Source organism: Dipodomys merriami, unplaced genomic scaffold, assembly GCF_024711535.1.
Source record: "Dipodomys merriami isolate MVZ:Mamm:240054 unplaced genomic scaffold, mDipMer1.0.p SCAF_19, whole genome shotgun sequence".
In the NCBI taxonomy this organism is placed as follows: domain Eukaryota; kingdom Metazoa; phylum Chordata; class Mammalia; order Rodentia; family Heteromyidae; genus Dipodomys; species Dipodomys merriami.
The window spans coordinates 29,520,991-29,541,928 of record NW_027203270.1 but is presented as its reverse complement, the minus strand read 5'-3'; the positions used below and the strand labels follow the sequence as shown (position 1 = coordinate 29,541,928).

Sequence of the window (20,938 nt, the reverse complement as noted above, 5' to 3'; positions counted from 1 at the left end):
AGCACTTACTGCCTTACATAGTAATTACTATAACATAATTGATTTTATTAAGACACACACTTGTATCTGAGATTAATCAAGTCCTAACAGCATTCACCTAACAATTTATAAAGCTCCTGACTAAAATAATATGAAACTGAAGAATATGTGCTAATATGTATCAACTTTGGTTATCAGTAAGCATTTATTTTCTAAGAAATTTTTTTTTTTTTTGGTCAGTCAGGGGGGCTTGAACTCTGGGCCTGGGCGCTGTCTCTCAGCTCTTCAGCTCAAGGCTAGTGCTCTACCACTTGAGCCACAGTGCAACTCCCAGTTTTCTGGTAGTTAATTGGTGATAAGAGTCTCACAGGGGCTGGGAAGGTGGCTCAGTGGTAGAGCACTTTCCTTGCATGCTTGAGGCCCTGGGTTCGATTCCTTAGCACCACGTAAGAAAAAAGCCAGAAGTGGTGCTGTGGCTCAAGTGGTAGAGTGCTAGTCTTGAGCTGAAGAGCTGAGGGACAGCGCCCAGGCCCAGAGTTCAAGCCCCATGACCGGACCCAAAAAAAAAAAAAGTCTCACGAACTTTCCTGCTTGGGCTGGCTTTGAACTGCAATCCTCAGATCTCAGCCTCCTGAGTAGCTGGGATTACAGGCATGAGCCACCAGTGCCCAGCTAAGAAAGGTAATTTTAAAATATAGGCATATATGTTGACTTCACCATAGAATGAGACAAATCTTTGGGCTGGGAAGGTGGCTCAGTGGTAGAGCGCTTACCTTGCATGCCTGAGGCCCTGGGTTCGATTCCCTAGCACCACATAAGCAAAAAGAAAAAAGCCGGAAGTGGCACTGTGGCTCACGAGGTAGAGCGCTAGCCTTGAGCTGAAGAGCTGAGGGACAGCACCCAGGCCCAGAGTTCAGGCCCCATGACTGGACCAAAAAAAAAAAAAAAATATATATATATATATATATATATATATATATATATGTTCCCAGCCAAGAGCCGGTGGCTCACGCCTGTAATCCTAGCTACTCAGGAGGCTGAGATCTGAGGAACACAGTTCAAAGCCAGCCCAGGCAGGAAAGTCCATGAGACTCTTATCTCCAATTAACCACTAGACAACTGGAAGTGGAGCTGTGGCTCAAGCAGTAGAGCCTTAAGCTGAAGAGCACAGGGACAGTGCCTAAGCCCAGAGCCCCACCACCGACCCAAAAAAAAAAAAATTAAGTTCTCAACTTTAACACAAGTGTTAAAGTTGACAAACAACCTGTGTTAACACTCTCAATTTTTCCATTTGATGCTATTAAAGGACAGAATGTTATCATATCCCTTCTTTGCTTCAACCCCAGGGTTAAGTCTTCTTCAACTCCTCTACAGACTGTACTTTAACTGAACCACATGCTAAGCAATAGCTGTTCTGAAGAGGCAGCATGACCCTTGGTAACAATTTTACAATGGAAGTTTCCTATGAGCTAGGGATGTAGCAATCTGAGACAATTTATTCCTGAATGACTCTTTACTACAATCACTCAAAAATACCTCTGACATTTACTATAGTGAGACTCAATTTTTTTTCTTATAAAGTCCAGAGATATTAATAAAAGAAAATATCAAATGAGACAATTCCAAATAATTATCCATCAGGAGCCTGAGTTAATTTCCCTAATTGATTTTATTACTAAAGTTTTGTAATAATAGTTGACCGGGTAGAACAATGACATAATTTTTCAATTCAACAAGAAGCAAATAATTAGTTAATTAAAACTGAATCAAATTTTCTAACAAGAAAGAAAATTTGAAAAGAGCAAATAAGAGGAAGTCAAATACAAGTAACATTAATGCAAAAAATTCAAATATATAGAACATTTACTTAATTATAGAACATTATAGTTAGCAACTAGTTGCCTACTCAATGAAAGTTTAAAACTACAGTAGAAAGAAATAACATAGGAAAACATGCAAATGAGTTTTAGTAGTAACTTTCATTATTTTATTTTTCCCAAAACAGAATGAAGTCTGAATCAAATAAGGCAAATATTAAATCTTAGTGGTGGGTTAATTTTCTATAGCTCTAAAAATATCTGATTTAAAATTTGAAAAAGATTACAAATGATCAAATAAATCAATAACCACCTGCTTGTATGGTATTCAAAACAAAATCTCTAAAATCTGGAGAATTAATCTCAGTTAACAACAAAACAGCTATCAGAAGGCTTAGTCCTTTGCCACTGACAAGTACAGATTGGAATAAGATTTATTTTTCAATAGAATAGTCTCAATAGCTGGCCCTTGGCTCATGCTTTGTAACCCTAGCTACCCAGTAGTGTGAGATCTGAGGATCCTGGTCCAAGCCAAAGCAGTAAAGGCCATACAACTCTTATCTCCAATTTAGCAGAAAAAGGTGCGCGTGCACACGCGCGCGCACACACACACACGCACGCACACACACACACACACACACACACACACACACACACACACACACACACACACGGCTCATTTATGTGGCAAAGTTCAGAGAAGCTTCATAGATAATTTATAACTCAAGACTACACTTATCCAGGTTGTATTAGACAGTATCAATTATGCAGAACAAGGAAGTTAAAAAAAGAAAAAAGCCCATATGCAAAGCTACAATAGATGATACAAAGTCCGTACAATAAAGCTCATGTCCTTTACTTAAGACAATCCAACAAACTCTCACTTAAAATATTAATTTTCAGCTCATACAAACTTATTTATCTGGTTACATAGACCTCTTCAGCTCAAATTCAGTAAACCCAGTGAAGAAATTACAAAATAGGGAGCAACAAGGCATAATGAGCAGTAATAATAACCTGAGAGCAAAGGAAAACAAACCAACTTCAAAAACTAATTAGCCAGTCACTGGTGGCTCACGCCTGTAATCCTAGCTACTCAGGAGGCTGAGATCTGAGGATCGAGGTTCAAAGCCAGCCCGGACAGGAAAGACCGTGAGACTCCTATCTCCAATAAACCACCAGAAAACCGGAAGTGGCGCTGTAGCTCAAGTGGTAGAGCGCTTGCCTTGAGCTGAAGAGCTGAGGGACAGCGCCCAGGCCCAGAGTTCAAGCCCCACGACCGACAAAAAAAAAAAAAAGAAAAAAGGAGGGAGACAAGGAGGAAAGGGTGAAGAAAAGATTACAAAAAGTTATAATGCCTAAAAAGGTAATATATTTTAGGAATAATTACACCCAAAGCACCATTTTTCTTTTTCTTTTTTTTTTAGGGAGAAGGGGGGAGTCTGTCTGTGAGGCTTTAACTCTGGGCCTGGGCGTGGTCCTTCAGCTCTTCAGCTCAAGGCTAGCACTCTACTACTTAAGTCACAATGCCACTTGCGGCTTTTTCTGCTTATGTGGTGCTGAGGAATCGAACCCAGGGCCTCATGCATACAAGGCAAGCACTCTACCTCTGAACCACTTTCCCAGCCCTATCACCATTTTTCTTTATAGCCTAGATGCCTTAAAGGATAAGCTTCATTTATTTAGAAAATTCACTACAGAATATGGTACCAGATAACATCAGCCAAAGATTAACACATAAAACATGGAGGAAGCTATTGAGTCTAAATCTAGATACTCTTACCACAAAGCTACAGTTTCTTATACTTCTCATAGATAGATTCCAAAAATCTGAACAAATTCCTCACCACCAATATTCCAAATTTAATTTTTTTGAAGGCAAGGAACTGCTGAGGATTGGACCCAGGGCCTTTGAAACATGTATTTTACTACTAAGCTACCCACTCTCATTCTAAATTTTGAGACCATTTAATGACCTGGCACAATGCTAATTATTGATTTTACCATTTTTTAAAGTAACAACAACAAAACCACAGTAAAACTTAGGCAGAAAATTTTGCAGCATAGGGTTGACAATAACATCCATTTAGGTGCCAAGTTTTTGGCCTGCCAAACAAACTACTATATTTGTAAGTCTCCTCTTAGTGCTGAATTAGTCATCCCCAACATGAATATTTTATTGGTGGAGACCAGACAGTCTAATACATCCTGATTTTTAACTTTCATGGATGAAGTCAATTTCTCTGGTACAGATAAAAGTAATTCTCTAGCAGGAAGTCCAATTACTGAACCAATCACTATACAATGATAGTCAAGAACTGTAATCACAATCTTCCAACGCTGGTGGCTCATGCCTGTAATCCTAGCTACTCAGGAGGCTAAGATCTGAGAATCATGGTTCCCAAACCAGCCCTGGCAGGAAAGTCTGTGAGACTCTTATCTCCAATGAACTACCAGAAAACCAAAGTGACCCTGTGGCTCAAGTGGTAGAGTGCTCACATTGAGCTGAAGAGCTGAGGGACAGTGCCCAGGCCCAGAGTTCAAGACCCATGACTGACACCCCCCCAAAAAAAAGAACTGTAATCACACTCATGTAAACCTATAATCCCTTTTAATAATTAGCCATAAAGGAAAAAGGGAATCATAATTTGAAATGTCTACAAAAGTTCACTGAGGACTGGGAAGGTGGCTCAGTGGTAGAGCACTCGTCTTGCATGCTCAAGGCCCTGGGTTCGATTCCTCAGCACCACATAAGCAAAAAAAAAAAAGCCGGAAGTGGCGCTGTGGCTCAAGTGGTAGAGTGCTAGCCTTGAGCTGAAGAGCTGAGGGACAGCACCCAGGCCCAGAGTTCAGGCCCCATGACCGGACCCCAAAAAAAAAAAAAAAAAAGAAATGAACTGAATTATGGAGCCAAAGTAAGTTTTGGTATAAGTACCAGAAATTCCTCCAGGCCCATGAAAAACATTTTCAAAACCTAATGAATAAGAAAATATTCACTCTAGGGGCTGGGAAGGTGGCTCAGTGGTACAGCGCTTGCCTTGCATGCATGAGGCCCTGGGTTCGATTCCTCAGCACCACATAAGCAAAAAAGAAAAAAGCCAGAAGTGGCGCTGTGGCTCAAGTGGTAGAGCACTAGCCTTGAGCTGAAGAGCTGAGGGACAGCGCCCAGGCCCAGAGTTCAGGCCCCACGACTGGACCAAAAAAAAAAAAAAAAAAGAAAAAGAAAATATTCACTCTATATCAAAATTAAATAGTTTTTTTTTCCCCCAACAAATTCTTAAATCAATGAATACGGTCTCATTTTTTTCACCTTTTGGCAAGGCCACACCCCAAGCCAGGTTAAAAATATACTAAGTTTCTAATATGTAACCTGTACAAATACTCTACTCTTATCATAAAATTTTGCAACTAAAGCAACCAAGCAACTTGCATACTTTGTGTAATGTGATTCCAACTGTTAGAAAAGTGACCTACTATCAGTTATAAATGAAGATTTTAAAAAAACAGTTCTATCAATAATTTTTTAATTTCTCCAGTAAGATATCATATAATGCCACACAATTTAAACTTACAGCTTCAATTTGTGGGTTTTTAAAACACTAATAATACATGCTGCTAGTTAGTTCTTACAAATGTTAACTCCTCTTTTACACTTCCAAATGTTGTCAACAGGTACAATTTAAAAGTCCAATCAGGGCTGGAAAGGTGGCTCAGTGGTAGAGCCCTTGCCTTGCATGAATGAAGCCCTGGGTTCGATTCCTCAGCACCACATAAGCAAAAAGAAAAAAGCCGGAAGTGGCGCTGTGGCTCAAGTGGTAGAGTGCTAGCCTTGAGCTGAAGAGCTGAGGGACAGTGCCCAAGCCCAGAGTTCAGGCCCCACAACCGGACCCAAAAAAAAAAAAAATTAAAAGTCCAATCATCCTTTAATTCCCATGGTGCAATCTTTATATTACCACATAACCTGCAACAAAAAAAAAAAAAAAAAAGTTTCTAGAAAAAAAAAATGCTTGGTGGCTGAGAAGGTGGCTCAGTGGTAGAGTGCTTGTCTCACATGCATGAGGCCTGGGTTTGATTCCTCAGCACCATATAAGCAGAAAAAACCGGAGTGCTGCTGTGGCTCAAGTGGTAGAGTGCTATCCTTGAGCTGAAGAGCTAAGGGACAGCACCCAGGGCCAGAGTTCAAGCCCCAGGACCAGCACAAAAAAAAAAAAAAAAAAAAAAAGTTTGAAAAGCTCATATTACTAAAAAGATCCGTTTATTGTCTTGTATCAAATAAACAGGCCAGCCAAGTACAGTAGTATGTAGTATGTACCCACAATCCCAGCTATTCTGAGGCAGGAGGATTAAAATTAGGAGCCAGTTAACTTGCTATGTTGCAAACACATGGAGACCCTGTCTCCAAAAACAAAACAAATTAACAAATTCCTGCTATTAACTAACATATTACCACTTTATGCTCAGTAACAAAAGCAGTCTTCCTAGCCAGGCACTAGTGGTTCACATCTGTAATCCTAGCTACTCAGGAGACTGAGATCTGAGGATCACAGTTCAAAGCCAGACTGGTCAACAAAGTCTGAGAAACTCTTAATCTCCAATAAACTACTCAGGAAAAGTACGAAGTGGCCCAGTGGTTCAAATGGTGGAGCGCTAACTTTGAATATAAAGAGGCTCAGAGATAGCACCCTGAGTTCCAGCTCTAGGACAGGTTCCGTTGTTTGTTTTTTGTTTTTTTTTTAAAAGTCTTCCTCCCACATACTTCCATCTCTTTGGAAAAGTGGAGAAAAAGGTAGAGAAAAGCATGTCAATACTTCTTGTTCTGTACAAGAGTTCAATAAAACTTAACTATTAGTAAACAACCACTTAAAAATCTGTACATTATTTTCCTGAAAAATTTTTCCCTACACATTTATCTCCCAAAATTATCAAGCCATCAGACCAGCTAATGGGTTAAAAAACAAATTACTTTTTAATGTTAGTCTTTTCACATAATGCAAACTCATCCGTCCTTCCAAAGGTTTGCAAAGTCACAAGACACTCTACTGTTTACAATCCCTTCCATCTGCCCCCTCCCCTTCCAACATACATCAAACAACTCTAATCACTTGGTCAAACCATTTTCCTAAATAACCCTCTCAAATTCTAATTTATACTCAAAACCTACAGTTCTTTATTTCTCTTTCCTTCTTCCTTTCTGTCTTGGGTCTTGAACTCACAGCCTTGAGGCTGTCTGCAAGCTGTTTTTGCTAAAGGCTAGTGGTCTATCTCTTAGAGCCACAGCTCTACTTCCAGTTTTTTGGTGGTTAACTAGATAAGACTACCCAGTGGCAGACTTAGAACTGAGGTCCTCAGATCTCAGCCTCCAAAGTAGTTAGGATTACAGCCGTGAGCCACCAACGCCCATCCAGATTTATTTTCTTAATGGAAAATTTTTAAATCACCTGACTTTTGAAGTTCTGCCTCTTGATGCAAGGACTCTAGAGCCCTTATGCTTTCAAATCTACACCCCAAATGTACTTTTAAATTCTGTACTTTGAAAAATATTTTCAATCTCAGTATTATACCCTCTTGGCTTTCATAGGCAATTGCCAACCTTCAATTCATTCCCGCATCAGTTTGCACTTCTTTAATTTCATTGCTACACACAACTTGATCTTTCAGGTGAAGGCCTATTGATTTCTTCCCCTGGTTACAGTCGGAAAAGAAACAAAATACATTTATCACCAAATAGCTGCTTAATAGCTGTATGGCCATTTTTCATTTCAAACGTCATGTAACAAACACATAAATATCGTGAAAGCTTATTGTTCAGAACCTTTGTAGGGCATCTATACTAAAACTCTCCAAAGTCAAACAATATTTCAGATAATGCTGCGAGAAGAGGGAGGAAAGTATGATTCACCAAAAACTGCAATGAAGAGTAATGGAATATTTTCACCAGTGGTATATACTAAAACTAAGAGCTTCTTTCAGAGGAGGATACTGCTAAGCAACCATCACTGTAGCAATAAATCCACCAACTTCAAAGGGTGGAAAGCAAGGAAGATAGGGGGAAATGCGGGGAAGGGGGTTCTCCTGCAGCTTCTCTAGAGGTTGGGAGAGAACAAAGTCACTGCTGCACTGTCACTAGAGGGGAAGGGGGAGGGGGCGGACCATCTTGAAAACCCAGCCTCAGGGCAGAAGCAGGCGGGGAGAACTCGGCGAGGTTGCCTGGGATTAACATTCTGGTTCCACTCTACTCCCCCCCCCCCCCGCTCCTTCTAGAAGCTCCCCTCCTCGCTCCAGCGTGGCGGCCCGGGTCCCAGATGACTGCCTCCTCCAACCTCTCCTCCGAGAGGTGTAAGGACAACCGGAGACCAGAACTGAGTCCGAAGCCTTAGCAAGAGCGGGGACTCCCGAGGCCCTCCCCCCCCCCCGCTCCCGCGACCTCCCGCAGCCCCGGAAGCTGGGGGCGGGGGGCGCCCCACACAGGTGTGCTGGCCGGGGAGGAGCGGCCGGGGCCCGCGGCGCGGCCCTCACCCCCGGCCCCGAGGGGTAGAGCGCGCCGGCCCAGCGCCCGCGGCCGCCTGGAGGGGCGCGCCAGCGCCGGAGCCGCCCTCCGGCCCGGGTCCGCGGCGCCCGCGGCCGACTCGCTCTCCCGCCCCCCCCCCACGGCCGCCAGTCCAGCCCGCCGGCGCGGCCTAACTACTCGCCCGCAGCTCGCCCCCGGCGCCCGAGGGTCGCCGTACCTGGGCGGCGGCCTCCAGCTTGCCCTCGAAGGTGAAGTCCAGCAAGTCGGGCTTGAGGCAAAGGCTGTAGTTGATGGGAGACACATCGGCAGGCAGCCGCTCGAAGGGCCTCTTCTCCGGCATCTCGGCGAGGCCCAGGCTGTGGAGGTGGAGGCGGCGGCGGCGGCGGCGAAAGGAGCGGCTGAGGAGGAGAAGGAGGAGGGGAGGAGGCGGAGGGCCGAGGAAGAGCAGGCGGCGAGCGAGGGAGGGGGCGGCGGCGGCGGCGAGCCACATCCACCGAGCGCGGGCGACCGCCGGAGGAGAGCCACCGGGGGAGCCTGGGGGCGGGGGAGAGACCCAGCCCGAGCGCCAGGGGCCGGGAGGGCGGCTGTGCGAGCGGGCGGGCTGCCTACGGGGAAGGGGGCGGAGGGGAGGGAAGGGGAGGAGGGCCCGCAAGAAGGGAGGGAGGAAGGGAGGGAGGGTGGCAGGGAGGGAGGGAGGAGGCGGCGGCAGCGGTAGCTGCGTGCGCGGCCCCGCCGGCCGGCGCGCCCCCGCGGAGCGCGCGCGCGCGGGGCAGGGGGCGGGGCGGCGAGGGCGTGGCCGGCGGGCCGGGAGGGCGCGAGGCGGATCCTGGCGCTGCACCTGTCCCGCGCTGCTGGGAGAAGGGGGAGGCGGCCTGCGAGCCGGAAACAGCCCGGAAGAGCTTGAAAAGCTCTGGGGCCGGCAGGAGGGGCTTGGGGTTCAGAGGGAAGTTGAGGCCTTCTCAGTTAGTCGGGTCAGTTAGGGTGGTAACATGTTAATAGGGCAATTCAAAGCAAACCCTAAACTAGGTTCTACCTTCCTATCAGCAGGAAACTGACTCCTCATCCCTGCTTTAAGTATCAAGCTTAAGAGAAGATTTGGGGGAAAAAAAACAATTTTTTTATCCTATAATTCAAGTTACTTCAGCCAATGACACTTGGACCTTTAATCAAACTTAGGAAGATTGTTGTGCCCAGTCTGTGTTGTACTCAATGTAATGTTTGAAGTCTTATAAAGGAAGATGAATGAGTTTGAATAAGGTCGAAGTAGATTTTTTGCAATTATGAAAACAGAACAGTGAGATTGTTGAAATTCTTTTGTTTGGGGGGGAGAAGAGTGGTAGAGTGGTTGAGATTGATTGAAATGTATTGTAAAACGTGTGGGAATTAACAAATGAAATTCCCCTCTACATAACTAATGTAAACTAATAAAAAAAATTTTACTCCTTTTTTGGAGATGAACATGGGCCTTGAACAAATTAGGCAAGCACTTTGCCACTCAGTTACACTGTCCAGCTCTTTTTCCAGTTTTTATCTTTGTTTCCTCCTTTTTAAACTAAAAGACCCCTCACCAATTGTGACATATTTAATGGTGAACTAGCTATTGCTCTCTCCATTCTATAGATATCCCAAAAGCTAAGGTCTATATATTAACAAGTGTCAAGACCAAAGAGATTAATCTAAATAAGTCATATTCTTTATATAGAAACTTCTCAGAACCAAAATGTTGCACTAGACCAGCACTGTCAGAAATATAGTGTGGAGCCGGGCGCCTGTGGCTCACACCCACAGTCATAGCTACTAAGGAGGCTGAGATCTGAGGACCATGGTACAAAGCCAGCCTGGGCAGGAAAGTCCATGAGACTCTTGTCTCCAGTAAACCACCAGAAGACTGGAAGTGGTGATGTGGCTTAAGTGGTAGAGCGCTAGCCTTGAGCTCAAGACCTGAGGGACAGTGCCCATACCCAGAGTTCAAGCCTCATGACCCACCAAAAAAACAAATATATATATATATATATATATATATACATATATATATACATATATATATATACATATATAGTATGGAATTAATTTTTTTCTAATAGCCATATCACAAAAGAGTCAAAAGAAAACAGGTGAAATTAATACATCTTATTTAACCTGAGGCATCCAAAATATTTCAAACTGTAATTGGTTTTTTGGTTGTTTTTTGTGTTTTGTTTCGTTTTTTGCCTGTAATTAGTTTTTAAAGTGGTTTTGGTGGTGATTGTTGTAGGATCCTACTATGCACACTAGGCTGGATTCAAACTGTCCATCCTCCTGCCTCAGCTTCTCCCAAGTGCTGGGATTATAAATATACACCAACAAACTCAGCTAATTTTATTTATTTTTTTTTGCCGGTCCTAGGGCCTGAACTCTGGGTCTGGGCACTGGCCCTCAGCTCTTTAGCTCAAGGCTAGTGCTCTACCCCCTGAGCCACAGCATCACTTCCAGCTTTTTTCGGCTTATGGGGTGCTGAGGAATCGAACCCAGGGCCTCATGCGTACAAGGCAAGCATTCTACCACTGAGCTACGTTTGGGGTTGGTAATGGGGCTTGAACTCAGGGCCTAGGTGCTGTCCCTGAGCTGTTTTGTTCAAGGCTAGTGCTCTACCCATTTGAGCCATAGCTCCACTTCTGGCTTTCTAGTGTTTAATTGGAGACAAAGTCTCATGGACTTTCCTGCCTGGACTGAAACTCAACTAATTTTAAAAGCATTGAGAAGTTGGACACCAGGGGCTAATGCTTATAAATCCTAGCTACGCTGGAGTCTGAGGTCTGAGGATTATGGTCTGAAGTTAACCTGCACAGAAAAATCCATGAGACTTTATGTCCAGTTAGCCAGAAGTAGAGCTGTGGTTCAAGTGGCCAGCCTTGAGCAAAAAAATTAGGGATTGTGCCCAGGTCCTGATTCAATACACACACATGCAAACATACACACACAACATTGAAATAGTTTCTTTTTTTCATGCACACTTTGAAATTCAGTATGTTTTACATTTTCAGCCTATCTCAATCCTCATTGGTTACATTTCAAGTAGTCAAGAGTCATATGTGAGCTGGGTGCCAGTGGCTCATGCCTGTAATCCTAGCTACTTAGAAGGCTGAGATCTTGAGGATCAGGGTTCAGAGCCAGCCCAAACAGGAAAGTCCTGAGACTCTTATCTCCAATAAACCACTGAGAAAACCAGAAGTGGTACTGTGGCTCAAGTGGTAGAGCGATTGCCTTGAGCTGAAGAGCTGAGGGACAGCACCCAAGCCCAAAGTTCAAGACCTGTGACTGACCAAAAAAAAAGTCCTATGTGACTAATGGCTACTGTGTTTGGCAGCAGTTTTGAACATTGGCCTGCCCTAGTATACTCTGAATTTATGTGTGCTAAATTTACAAGGACAGCCTGATCTAAGAAGGATGCATTTCTACACTACTTTAGTCCAGAAACAAAATAACATAAGTATTTTACATAATTAAACATAAAATAGTAATTTAACTATTATTGAATATTTGTTAACTGCTTGCTAAACACTTTCACATATTCCTTTAATCCTCTCAGAAATTCTGTGAAGTGGACACTGTTCTGTTTAACAGATGCAAAAGTAGGCATAAAGAAATCCAATGGCTTGCCCAAAGTCTTATGGCTAAAATCTGGCACATTTGGAATTGAGATCTAGGCAATTTTTATCTCTCCTCCAGAGTTTGAGTGTAGCATCTCTATATTTCTAACTCCAGTTTTGTTATGTTCAAATCCATCTGTGTCTCAGCTTCTTAAAATGTCAGTTTCATTATGCAAAAACCCAACTCGCTCCCTCTTGTCTGTTCAGGCAAATTTGATTCATAACCATTTAAGGCTGTCCACTAGCTCCTCTTATCATTTTCCTAGACTTACATTTTGTCATCCTCTAAACATAAATTTTCTAGTATTTACAAACCAGCCTGGTTGTTGTTCATCCCTTACTGCTTGCTCATTCTTTCTTTTCTAGCATTGCTCATGCATTATTGCTGGAATGACCTCCTCATCCTTTTGGGCAAGTCCATGCTCCTTCCTTCTTTTTTAATACTTACCTTTTCCAGAAAGCCCTACTGACTGACTCCACCCAACTCTAACCCCTTTCCTGTCGACTCACAAGAACTGGCTTTTGCTGATTTATCTGTGCTGCTTATTCTGTTTTATAATTGTAACTTTAATTTGTTTTAGTTGTTGTTTTCGAAATATAGTACTAGTAAGAGCTTGCTTTCTTATTTCTGGATTGACATGGTAGCTCACACTCATATTCCTAGCTACTTATGAGGCTGAGATCCATAGGTTCAGGGTTCAAGGTTAGCTGAAAGAAAAATTTGTGATACACCTTCTCAACCAATAGCTAAGCATAGTGGTATGTGCTGTCATCCCAGAAACAGCAGGAAATGTTAAACAAGAGGATGGAACTCCAAGCATGCACCCATACAGATATGGAGACCCTGTCTCAAAATAAACAGTACAAACAAGAGTTGGAGTTATCAGCGCTTTAGCAGGCACTGTACCTGAGTTCAAAGTCCAGTATACTAAAAAGCGAAAACAAAAAACTTTACTTTCTAATTATTTTATTACACTCACATTACTCTCAATACTGAGCCCTATACAAAGCATTATCAATTTTTATTGAGCTGACTGACCAATTGACTAAGAGGAAATATATTCATCAGTCTGGAGGCTTTTTTTTTTTGTCAGTCATGGGGCTTGAACTCTGGGTCTGGACACTGTCCCTGAGCAATTCAGCTCATGGTGAGCGCTCTACCACTTGAGCCACAGCCCCACTTGCAGTTTTCTAGTGATTAATTAGAGATAAGAGTCTCACAGACTTCCCTACTCGGGCTAGCTTTATCTTAGCCTCCTGAGTAGCTTGTATTACATGCATGGGACACCAGCGCCTGGCTCACAATCTTCTTTTATAAAATCAGAAATAAAATTAAAAACAAAAGTATACATGGGCTGAGGATGTAGCTCAGTGGAAGAGCACTTGTGTCTAGCATGTGCAAGGCCCTAAGTTTGATCCCCAGCACAGGAAGAAACCAGGGGGAGGTGAGGAGGGGGCAGAATAATAGAATTCATATCAATAGTAATTGGGATCTTGCTGAGGAGATAGGAAAAAATCTTACTTGGCCCTTTCCCTGGACCCTTGACCCAGGAGATTTCAGTGCAGCAAGTCATGAATAAATCTATATCTACAACCTACAACTCAAGACTGGGAGTGGAAGGTAATAGTTATCTAATCTATGACTGGATGGCATTTGATATATGTTCCATGTAAACTTCTCTGACATAGCTGAAATGAACTCAAGGGCCTTCTTAAACACATTTCCTTCCATGGTGCTTCTGAAGGCATAGGAAAGTCAATAATGTCTCGAGATCAACAGTCCACTTCTAACATTTCTAGGATTCTGTTTACCAAGCCCTTGAAAATCTGCTAATGAAAAACCTGTGCAAGTCTATAAATTTCAATAAGAAGAAAGCTGGGGAAGTAGCTTTGAGATAGAGTGTTAGCATGCTCATTTGAGGCTTCAGAATTTCTCAAAAAAAAAAAAAAACAACTGTCAAATGGACTTCAGAATTTCTCAAAAACAACAACAACAAAAAACAACTGTCAAATTGTCTTCATGGTGGCTCATGCCTATAATCCTAGCTACTCAGGAGGTTGAGATCTGAGGATTGTACCTCAAAGGTAGCCCGGGCAGGAAAGTCCATGAGACTCACCTCCAATTAACCACCAGAAAATTGGAGATGGTACTGTGGCTCAAGTGGTAGAGCATTCACCTTGAGCTAAAGAGCTGAGAGACAGCGCCAGGGCCCAGAGTTCAAGCCCCATGACCGACAAAATAAAAATGGTTTTCATGCCAAGCACCAGTGGTTCACATGTATAATCCTAGCTATTCAGGAGGCTGAGGGATCTGAGGATCACAGTTTGAAGCCAGAAAGTCCCTGAAGGCAGAAAAGAGACTCTTAAATCGAATTGACCAGCAAAAGAAGTTGAACTAGAAGAACAGTTTCAAGTGGTAGAGTTTTCATGAGTGAGAACGTGAAGCCTTGAGTTCAAGTCCCAGTATTGGCATGTATGTGTGAGCCTGTGCGCGAATGCTCATGCACGCATGCGCATGCACGCACGCACACACACACACACACACACACACACACACACACACACACAAAGATTCTTAAAAGCAAGAGCAGTTAAAAGAAAAAAAAAATGAGCTGTGCACCAATGGTTCATACCTATAACCTACTCAGGAGGCTGAGATCTGAGGATCACAGTTCAAAGCCAGCCCAGGCAGGAAAGTCTGTGAGACTCTTATCTCCAATAAACCACCAGAAAACCAGAAGTGGTGCTGTGGATCAAGTGGTAGAGTGCTCACCTTGAGCTGAAGAGCTCAGGGACAGCACCCAGGCCCAGAGTTCAAGCCCAATGACCGACCAAAAAAAAAAAAAAAACAGGTACCAGTAGTTCACACCTATAATCCTAGCTACTCAGGAGGCTGAGATGTCAGGACCACCATTTGATGTCAGCCTGGGCAGGAAAGTCTGTGAGACTCTAATCTCCAATTAACCACTAGAAAATCGGAAGTGGCCTGTGACTCAATGTGATAGAGTGTTAGCCTTGAGTGAAAAAGCACTGGGACAGTGGCCCACACCTTGAGTTCAAGCCCCAGGTCTGACAAAAAAAAAAATTGGAAGCCAGGCGCTGGTGGCTAGTGCCTGTAATCCTAGCTACTCAGGAGGCTGAGATCTGAGGATCGCACTTCAAAACCAGCCCAGGCAGGAAAGTTCCTGAGAGAAAACCAGAAGTGGTGCTGTGGCTCAAGCGGAAGAGCGCTCGCCTTGAGCTGAAGAGCACAAGGACGGCGCCCAAGCCCAGAGTTCAAGCCCCACAACTGACAAAAAAAAATTGGAGTAAAAGAGTTATAGAACAAGCCAGCACCAGTGGCTTACACCCATAATCCTCAGCCTCCTCAGGAGGCTGAGATCTGAGGATCGTGGTTCAAAGCCAGCCCAGGCAGGAAAGTCCATGAGACTTTCTCTAATAAACCACCAGAAAACCAGAAGTGGCGCTGTGGATCAAGTGGTAGAGTGCTCACCTTGAGCTAAAGAGCTCAGGGACAGCACCTAGGCCCAGAGTTCAAGCCCCATGACTGACAAAAAAAAAATAAGAGAACAAATGTAAGTCATTGAAAGATGTTTCTTTGCGTCTTTCAAGCAAACAAATATAAAGGAGTTGGAAAAGGGAGCAGGGAGCCAAAACAAAGAATTTGGGAAACCATTACAAAACCCACCATGGTTTATCAACACAAAGTACTATCAAGTTACTATTTGTCTTCCTGATTTAGAAATTATAGGCTTCGCTGTCCACTTCAAGCATGGAAACTACAACTCCAATTCTCCTAAGTCTTACCTTCGGAATAGGATGAACGGATTCCAAAAGCGAGGGACACAAAAAGGTAGAGAGCAATCCATAGAAAATAGATACCATAGATCCCAGCCTTGACTCTTTCCTGAAAATAAAATGGCTGTTGGAATGACAGTTGGAAATGTGGGTAGACGGAATGTTGCCCCTGCATCCTGTGTTTTTCATGAAATGGAAATAAGTTAATTCAATATGCTCCTCAAAGTATTACCAATTTGGTTGGTAACTGTATATGATACAATAATATATAATAATATATTATATATAATGATATGGAGAGAAAGAACAGAGATTAATTTCAGAGTGGAAATATGACAACTATATCCAACTATAGCCAAAAAAAGGTCCTACCTATCCAGTCCAAAAGATTTCTATTTTTCATAGTATCTTTCCATTAGGAACTTGAAGTCATACATTTCCACCTGTCCTGCTTTCTTCCTCCTCCCCCTTTAGTACTTTTGTCCCTTCTCACAACCACTACTTCAGGTTTTATTTACTGGTCCTAGTCTTGAATGACTAGCAGCTTGATGACTTAACTTAGACCCTTCATTGGTGATTCTTACAGTGAGATGAACCTGTTTGGCTATGACTTATCAAGAAGGGTTAGCCAGCCACCAGGGCTTTGCAGAATGTGGATTGGGGAATGAAACCAACACCCTCTGCTGCAGGCAAGAATGCATCTGATGCGTGGGTCTCTGGAATGCTACTGCAACAGTTCTTGTGGAATCCCAAGTCTTTAAAGGTTTCAGTGTTCTGAAGCTAGCATGTTTGTGTTATATTCACAACAAAGTTTGCCTTGACCAAAAAGTAAAAGAAAAAGCTCACTGTGGGCTCAATTTGATCAGATCAGTAGAGTAAGTAGCAAAGAGGATAAGAAGTCTCAGCAGCCTGGCAAAAACATCCAGGCCTCAGTTTCTCCTCCTTTGGCTCTATTTTTGCTTGCTTCTTACGTCTCTGACAAGAATTAGGCTTCACTATGTGATCCCATGCCAATCCAGAAGAATAAGCTTGACCCTTATCCAACCCCATATCGAGGGCGGAGTGAAGAGAAAAAATCCTGAACATCAAGGCCTGCCTGCCAACCTGGTAGGATCTCATCTTGTGGGCTGTGATTTTACAACAGCAATTTCCCTTGTCTCAGACACATAAATAACTGTGAATGAGACTCTTCTTCTGTCAGCCTCCCTGTGGAGTTTGCACAGGAGTAAAGATTAACACATACTTAAAGAGTGTAGGGCAGGCTGGGCTTACTGGCTCATGCCTGTAATCCTACCTACTCAAGGAGTCTGAGAGCTGAGGATTGTGGTTCAAAGCCAGGCTGGGCAGAAAAGTCCCTGTGAGACTCTCATCTCCAATTAACCACTCAAAAACTGGAAGGGGAAGGGCTGGGAAGGTAGCTCAGTGGTAGAGCACTTGCCTTGCATGCATGAGGCCCTGGGTTCAATTCCTCAGCACCACATAAGCGAGGGAAAAAAAGCCGGAAGTGGCGCTGTGGCTCAAGTGGTAGAGCGCTAGCCTTGAGCTGAAGAGCTGAGGGACAGCGCCCAGGCCCAGAGTTCAGGCCCATGACCCGACCCAAAAAAAAAAAAGAAATGTACTCATTACCTTGCTCATGTAATTGTAACCCTTCTGCACGGTATTTTCACAATAAAATTAATTAAAATAATTTCAAAGACAAAAAATAAAAATCCATCCCTATATTAAACTGAAAAAAAAAAAAAAACTGGAAGTGGTGCTATGGCTTAAAGTAGTAGAGAACTAGCCTTGAGCAAAAGAGCTCAGGGAGCCAGGCGCTGGTGGCTCACGCCTGTAATCCTAGCTACTCAGGAGGCTGAGATCTGAGGATCGCGGTTCAAAGCCAGCCCAGGCAGGAGAGACCGTGAGACTCTTATCTCCAATAAACCACCAGAAAACCGGAAGTGGCGCTGTAGCTCAAGTGGTTGAGCGCTCGCCTTGAGCTGAAGAGCTGAGGGACAGCGCTCAGGCCCAGAGTTCAAGGCCCATGACCGACCAAAAAAAAAAAAAAAAAAAAAAGAGCTCAGGGACAGTGTCCAGGCCCTGAGTTTAAGCCCCATGACCACCATCATTACCAACAACCAAAAAGAGTTTAGGGTTGGGGGGGGGGGGGGAGGGGGGAGGCTGGGAAGGGAGGTGAAGGGTAAACAAAGGAGGAGGCTGCAATGCTTGGTAAGAAATGTATGCATTATCCTGCCCATGTAATTGTAACCCCTCTGTACAGTATGTTCACAAATAAAATAAAATATTAAAAAAAAAAAGAATAACACCAAAAAACAAAAAACAAAACAAAAAAGAGTTTAGGGGAAACTAGACCTGTTTATTCACAGGATTCAACTGAAAGTCGCCTTGTCTCCAGTAAACAAATAATGCTGGAGCTAAAGAGCAACTGTAAGGTAACTATCTAGGATACACTCATTTTCAGATGTTACATATTTCCTAAGAAAGTAGTCTTGGCATGGAGGCCAGCTTCTGGGAACTAGAGTTGCTTTTCTTATATTTTTAGTGAAATCTAAATAGTAACATGTCTGTATTGTATTGAAGTCAAAGAGACAAACATCATTCAAACTGCTTATTTTCTTTAGCCCTAGAAACTTGGACTGGAGGGTTTCTGGATATAGTCTATTTTAGTTGAAAGTGCGATCACACTGTATAAAATATACATTCACTGAGAATGAGGCATCAGATACCCTTGGGACCTGACATCAGGAATTAGGGCAAGTCAAAAAAAAAAAAATTAAACTTCTTTAGACAAAAAGGCACAGCTGCGCGCCAGTGGCTCACTCCTGTAATCCTAGCTACTCAGTAGGCTGAGATCTGATGATTGCCGTTCAAAGCCAGCCCAGGCAAGAAAGTCCACAAGAGTCTTATCTCCAATTAACCACCAGAAAACCAGAAGTGGCACTGTGGGTCAAGTGGCAGAGTTTTCGCCTTTTGCTGAAGAGCTGAGGGACAACATCTAGGCCCAGAGTTCAAGCTCCATGACTGATGGGGAAAAAAAAAAAAAGGCACAAACCAATCAAAAGTAGTTTAGGATCTGGGCACCAGTACTTCAGCTCTATAATCCTAACTACTCAGGAGGCTGAGACAAGTTGAAGGTTCATTGTCCTAAGCCAGCCCTGGCAGAAGAGTCTGAAAGACTGTCTCCAATTAAACAGCAAAATGCTGACTGGAGATGTGGGTACAGTAATAATACTAGCTGTGAGCCAACAAGGTGAACAAGAGCATCAGTCACCTGAATTCAAGTTCCAATGCTGGTGTATGTGTGCTCACATGCATGTGTGTTATATTTACAACACACAAGTCAGTTTTAGAGAAATTCTGTCCAGGTTGGGTTCTAATATGAATTTTACAAGTTGCAGAGCTGAAAGCTGACACAAATTCATTCTTCTTATAAACAAGGAATTAAGCTGGGGATGTAGCTCAGTGATAGAACACTTTACTAACATGTATGAGCTTCTGGGTTCAATCCCGCCATTGCTTCCACACATACAAAAATAACTTAAGGGGGCTGGGAAGGTGGCTCAGTGGTAGAGCGCTACCTTGCATGCTCGAGGCCCTGGGTTCGATTCCTCAGCACCACATAAGCAGAAAAAAAAAGCCGGAAGTGGCACTGTGGTTCAAGTGGTAGAGCACTAGCCTTGAGCTGAAGCACTGAGGGACAGCACCCAGGCCCAGAGTTCAGGCCCCATGACCGGACCCAAAAAAAAAAAAAAAAAAGAGGGAAAGTAAGTAATGGAAAACAAAGGCCTTGATGATTTTACCATTTGAATTCCTTAAGGTATTTTTTTTTTCTGGGGGTCCAGTCATGGGGCCTGAACTCTGGGCCTGGGCGCTGTCCCTCAGCTCTTCAGCTCAAGGCTAGTGCTCTACCACTTGAGCCACAGCGCCACTTCCGGCTTTTTTTTTCTGCTTATGTGGTGCTGAGGAATCGAACCCAGGGCCTCGAGCATGCAAGGCAAGCGCTCTACCACTGAGCCACCTACCCAGCCCAAGGGCAATTTTTTTTTTGGTCCGGTAGTGGGGCCTGAACTCTGGGCCTGGGCGCTATCCCTCAGCTCTTCAGCTCAAGGCTAGCGCTCTACCACTTGAGCCACAGCGCCACTTCCGGCTTTTTTCTTTTTGCTTATGTGGTGCTGAGGAATTGAACCCAGGGCCTCAGGCATGCAAGGCAAGCACTCTGCCACTGTGCCACCTTCCCAGCCCTCCCTCTTGAAAAGGAATAGAAAAAAAAATCTCATGTGCTATGTTACAAAGCCTAAGATTCATAAGTTGTATTTGAAGGATAACCAAAGTAAACTGGAAATGAGTTCCTTTTTCTTTTTTATTATTGTTGTAAATTCTTCAAATAAAAGGAGAGAAGCAACTGATACAAGATATAAAAAAAAAAAAAAAAGATGCACCAATTTGCCCAAAGTTAACTGCAAAGCAGACTGGAGCCATGATGAAAAGGGTTTCTGATTTCCAGCCTTATCACCTTTCCAAATATCCTTGTCCTAGGTAACTGACAGAGGTTAAAGTAACAGGCAGACCACTCAGGCCCTGCAAGTCTTTCCCGCTGTTGCCATAAGCCATGTAAATGTCTTAGAAACTCTAATATGCATTTGAGTTTAAAGAAAATGAAAAGATTATATGCCTCAGAGTCAAGGCAAAGAGGGCACATGAATAGCTGGTGTCAAGGTCAGATAACAAGAAGGAGACAGAAAGATCTGATTGCTGGAAGAACCAGGCAGCTCAAATGAGAGTAATAGAATCCCAGGCTACACAGCATCAGCTGATGCTGAAAAGAATGCCCTCTCCCAGAGTGTTTCAACCAGACTCAGAGTAGCACTGCTATTTTCAATGCACCCTTGGCTACGAGTACTCCAGGCCTCTACCTTGCAGATCTGACATAGTACAACAAGTCTTACAAAGCCAAACTATGGGGTAATCCTTTAGTGAAAGAGGTGGGTATGACTTCATTTTTTAGGACATCAGCATTGCTGAAGTCCTCAAACTGCTTTGCGAAATCAACTCTCCTCATGCTTTACTAGGAATAGCAAACCTAGCAAGAGAAACAAGTTCTCTAGGTTCATAAATCTGTATGTTTAATCCTAGGCTATTAGCCCCTGCACAAACAAACCTAAACCAAGTAATCCAAATGAAGTACACTATCTGGTACAATGAATCTA

At 43.4% G+C, this 20,938-nt stretch overlaps 1 protein-coding gene across 2 annotated transcripts in view; it reads right to left on the bottom strand.

Moving 5' to 3' along the window:
* The window catches only part of Npepps (aminopeptidase puromycin sensitive), a 100,073-nt gene extending 84,228 nt beyond the window's left edge, over nt 1-15,845 (bottom strand). Inside the window, exon 1 of one of the 2 annotated variants that reach the window (XM_070028203.1) lies at nt 15,741-15,845. In XM_070028203.1, coding sequence (XP_069884304.1) covers nt 15,741-15,818 — 78 coding nt within the window. In that variant the 5' untranslated portion in view covers nt 15,819-15,845. Of the gene's footprint in view, nt 1-8,521; nt 8,915-15,740 lie in introns of those variants that run through there. The other variant, XM_070028202.1, reaches the window with a different exon arrangement.
* Between the last annotated feature and the right edge of the window lie 5,093 nt (nt 15,846-20,938).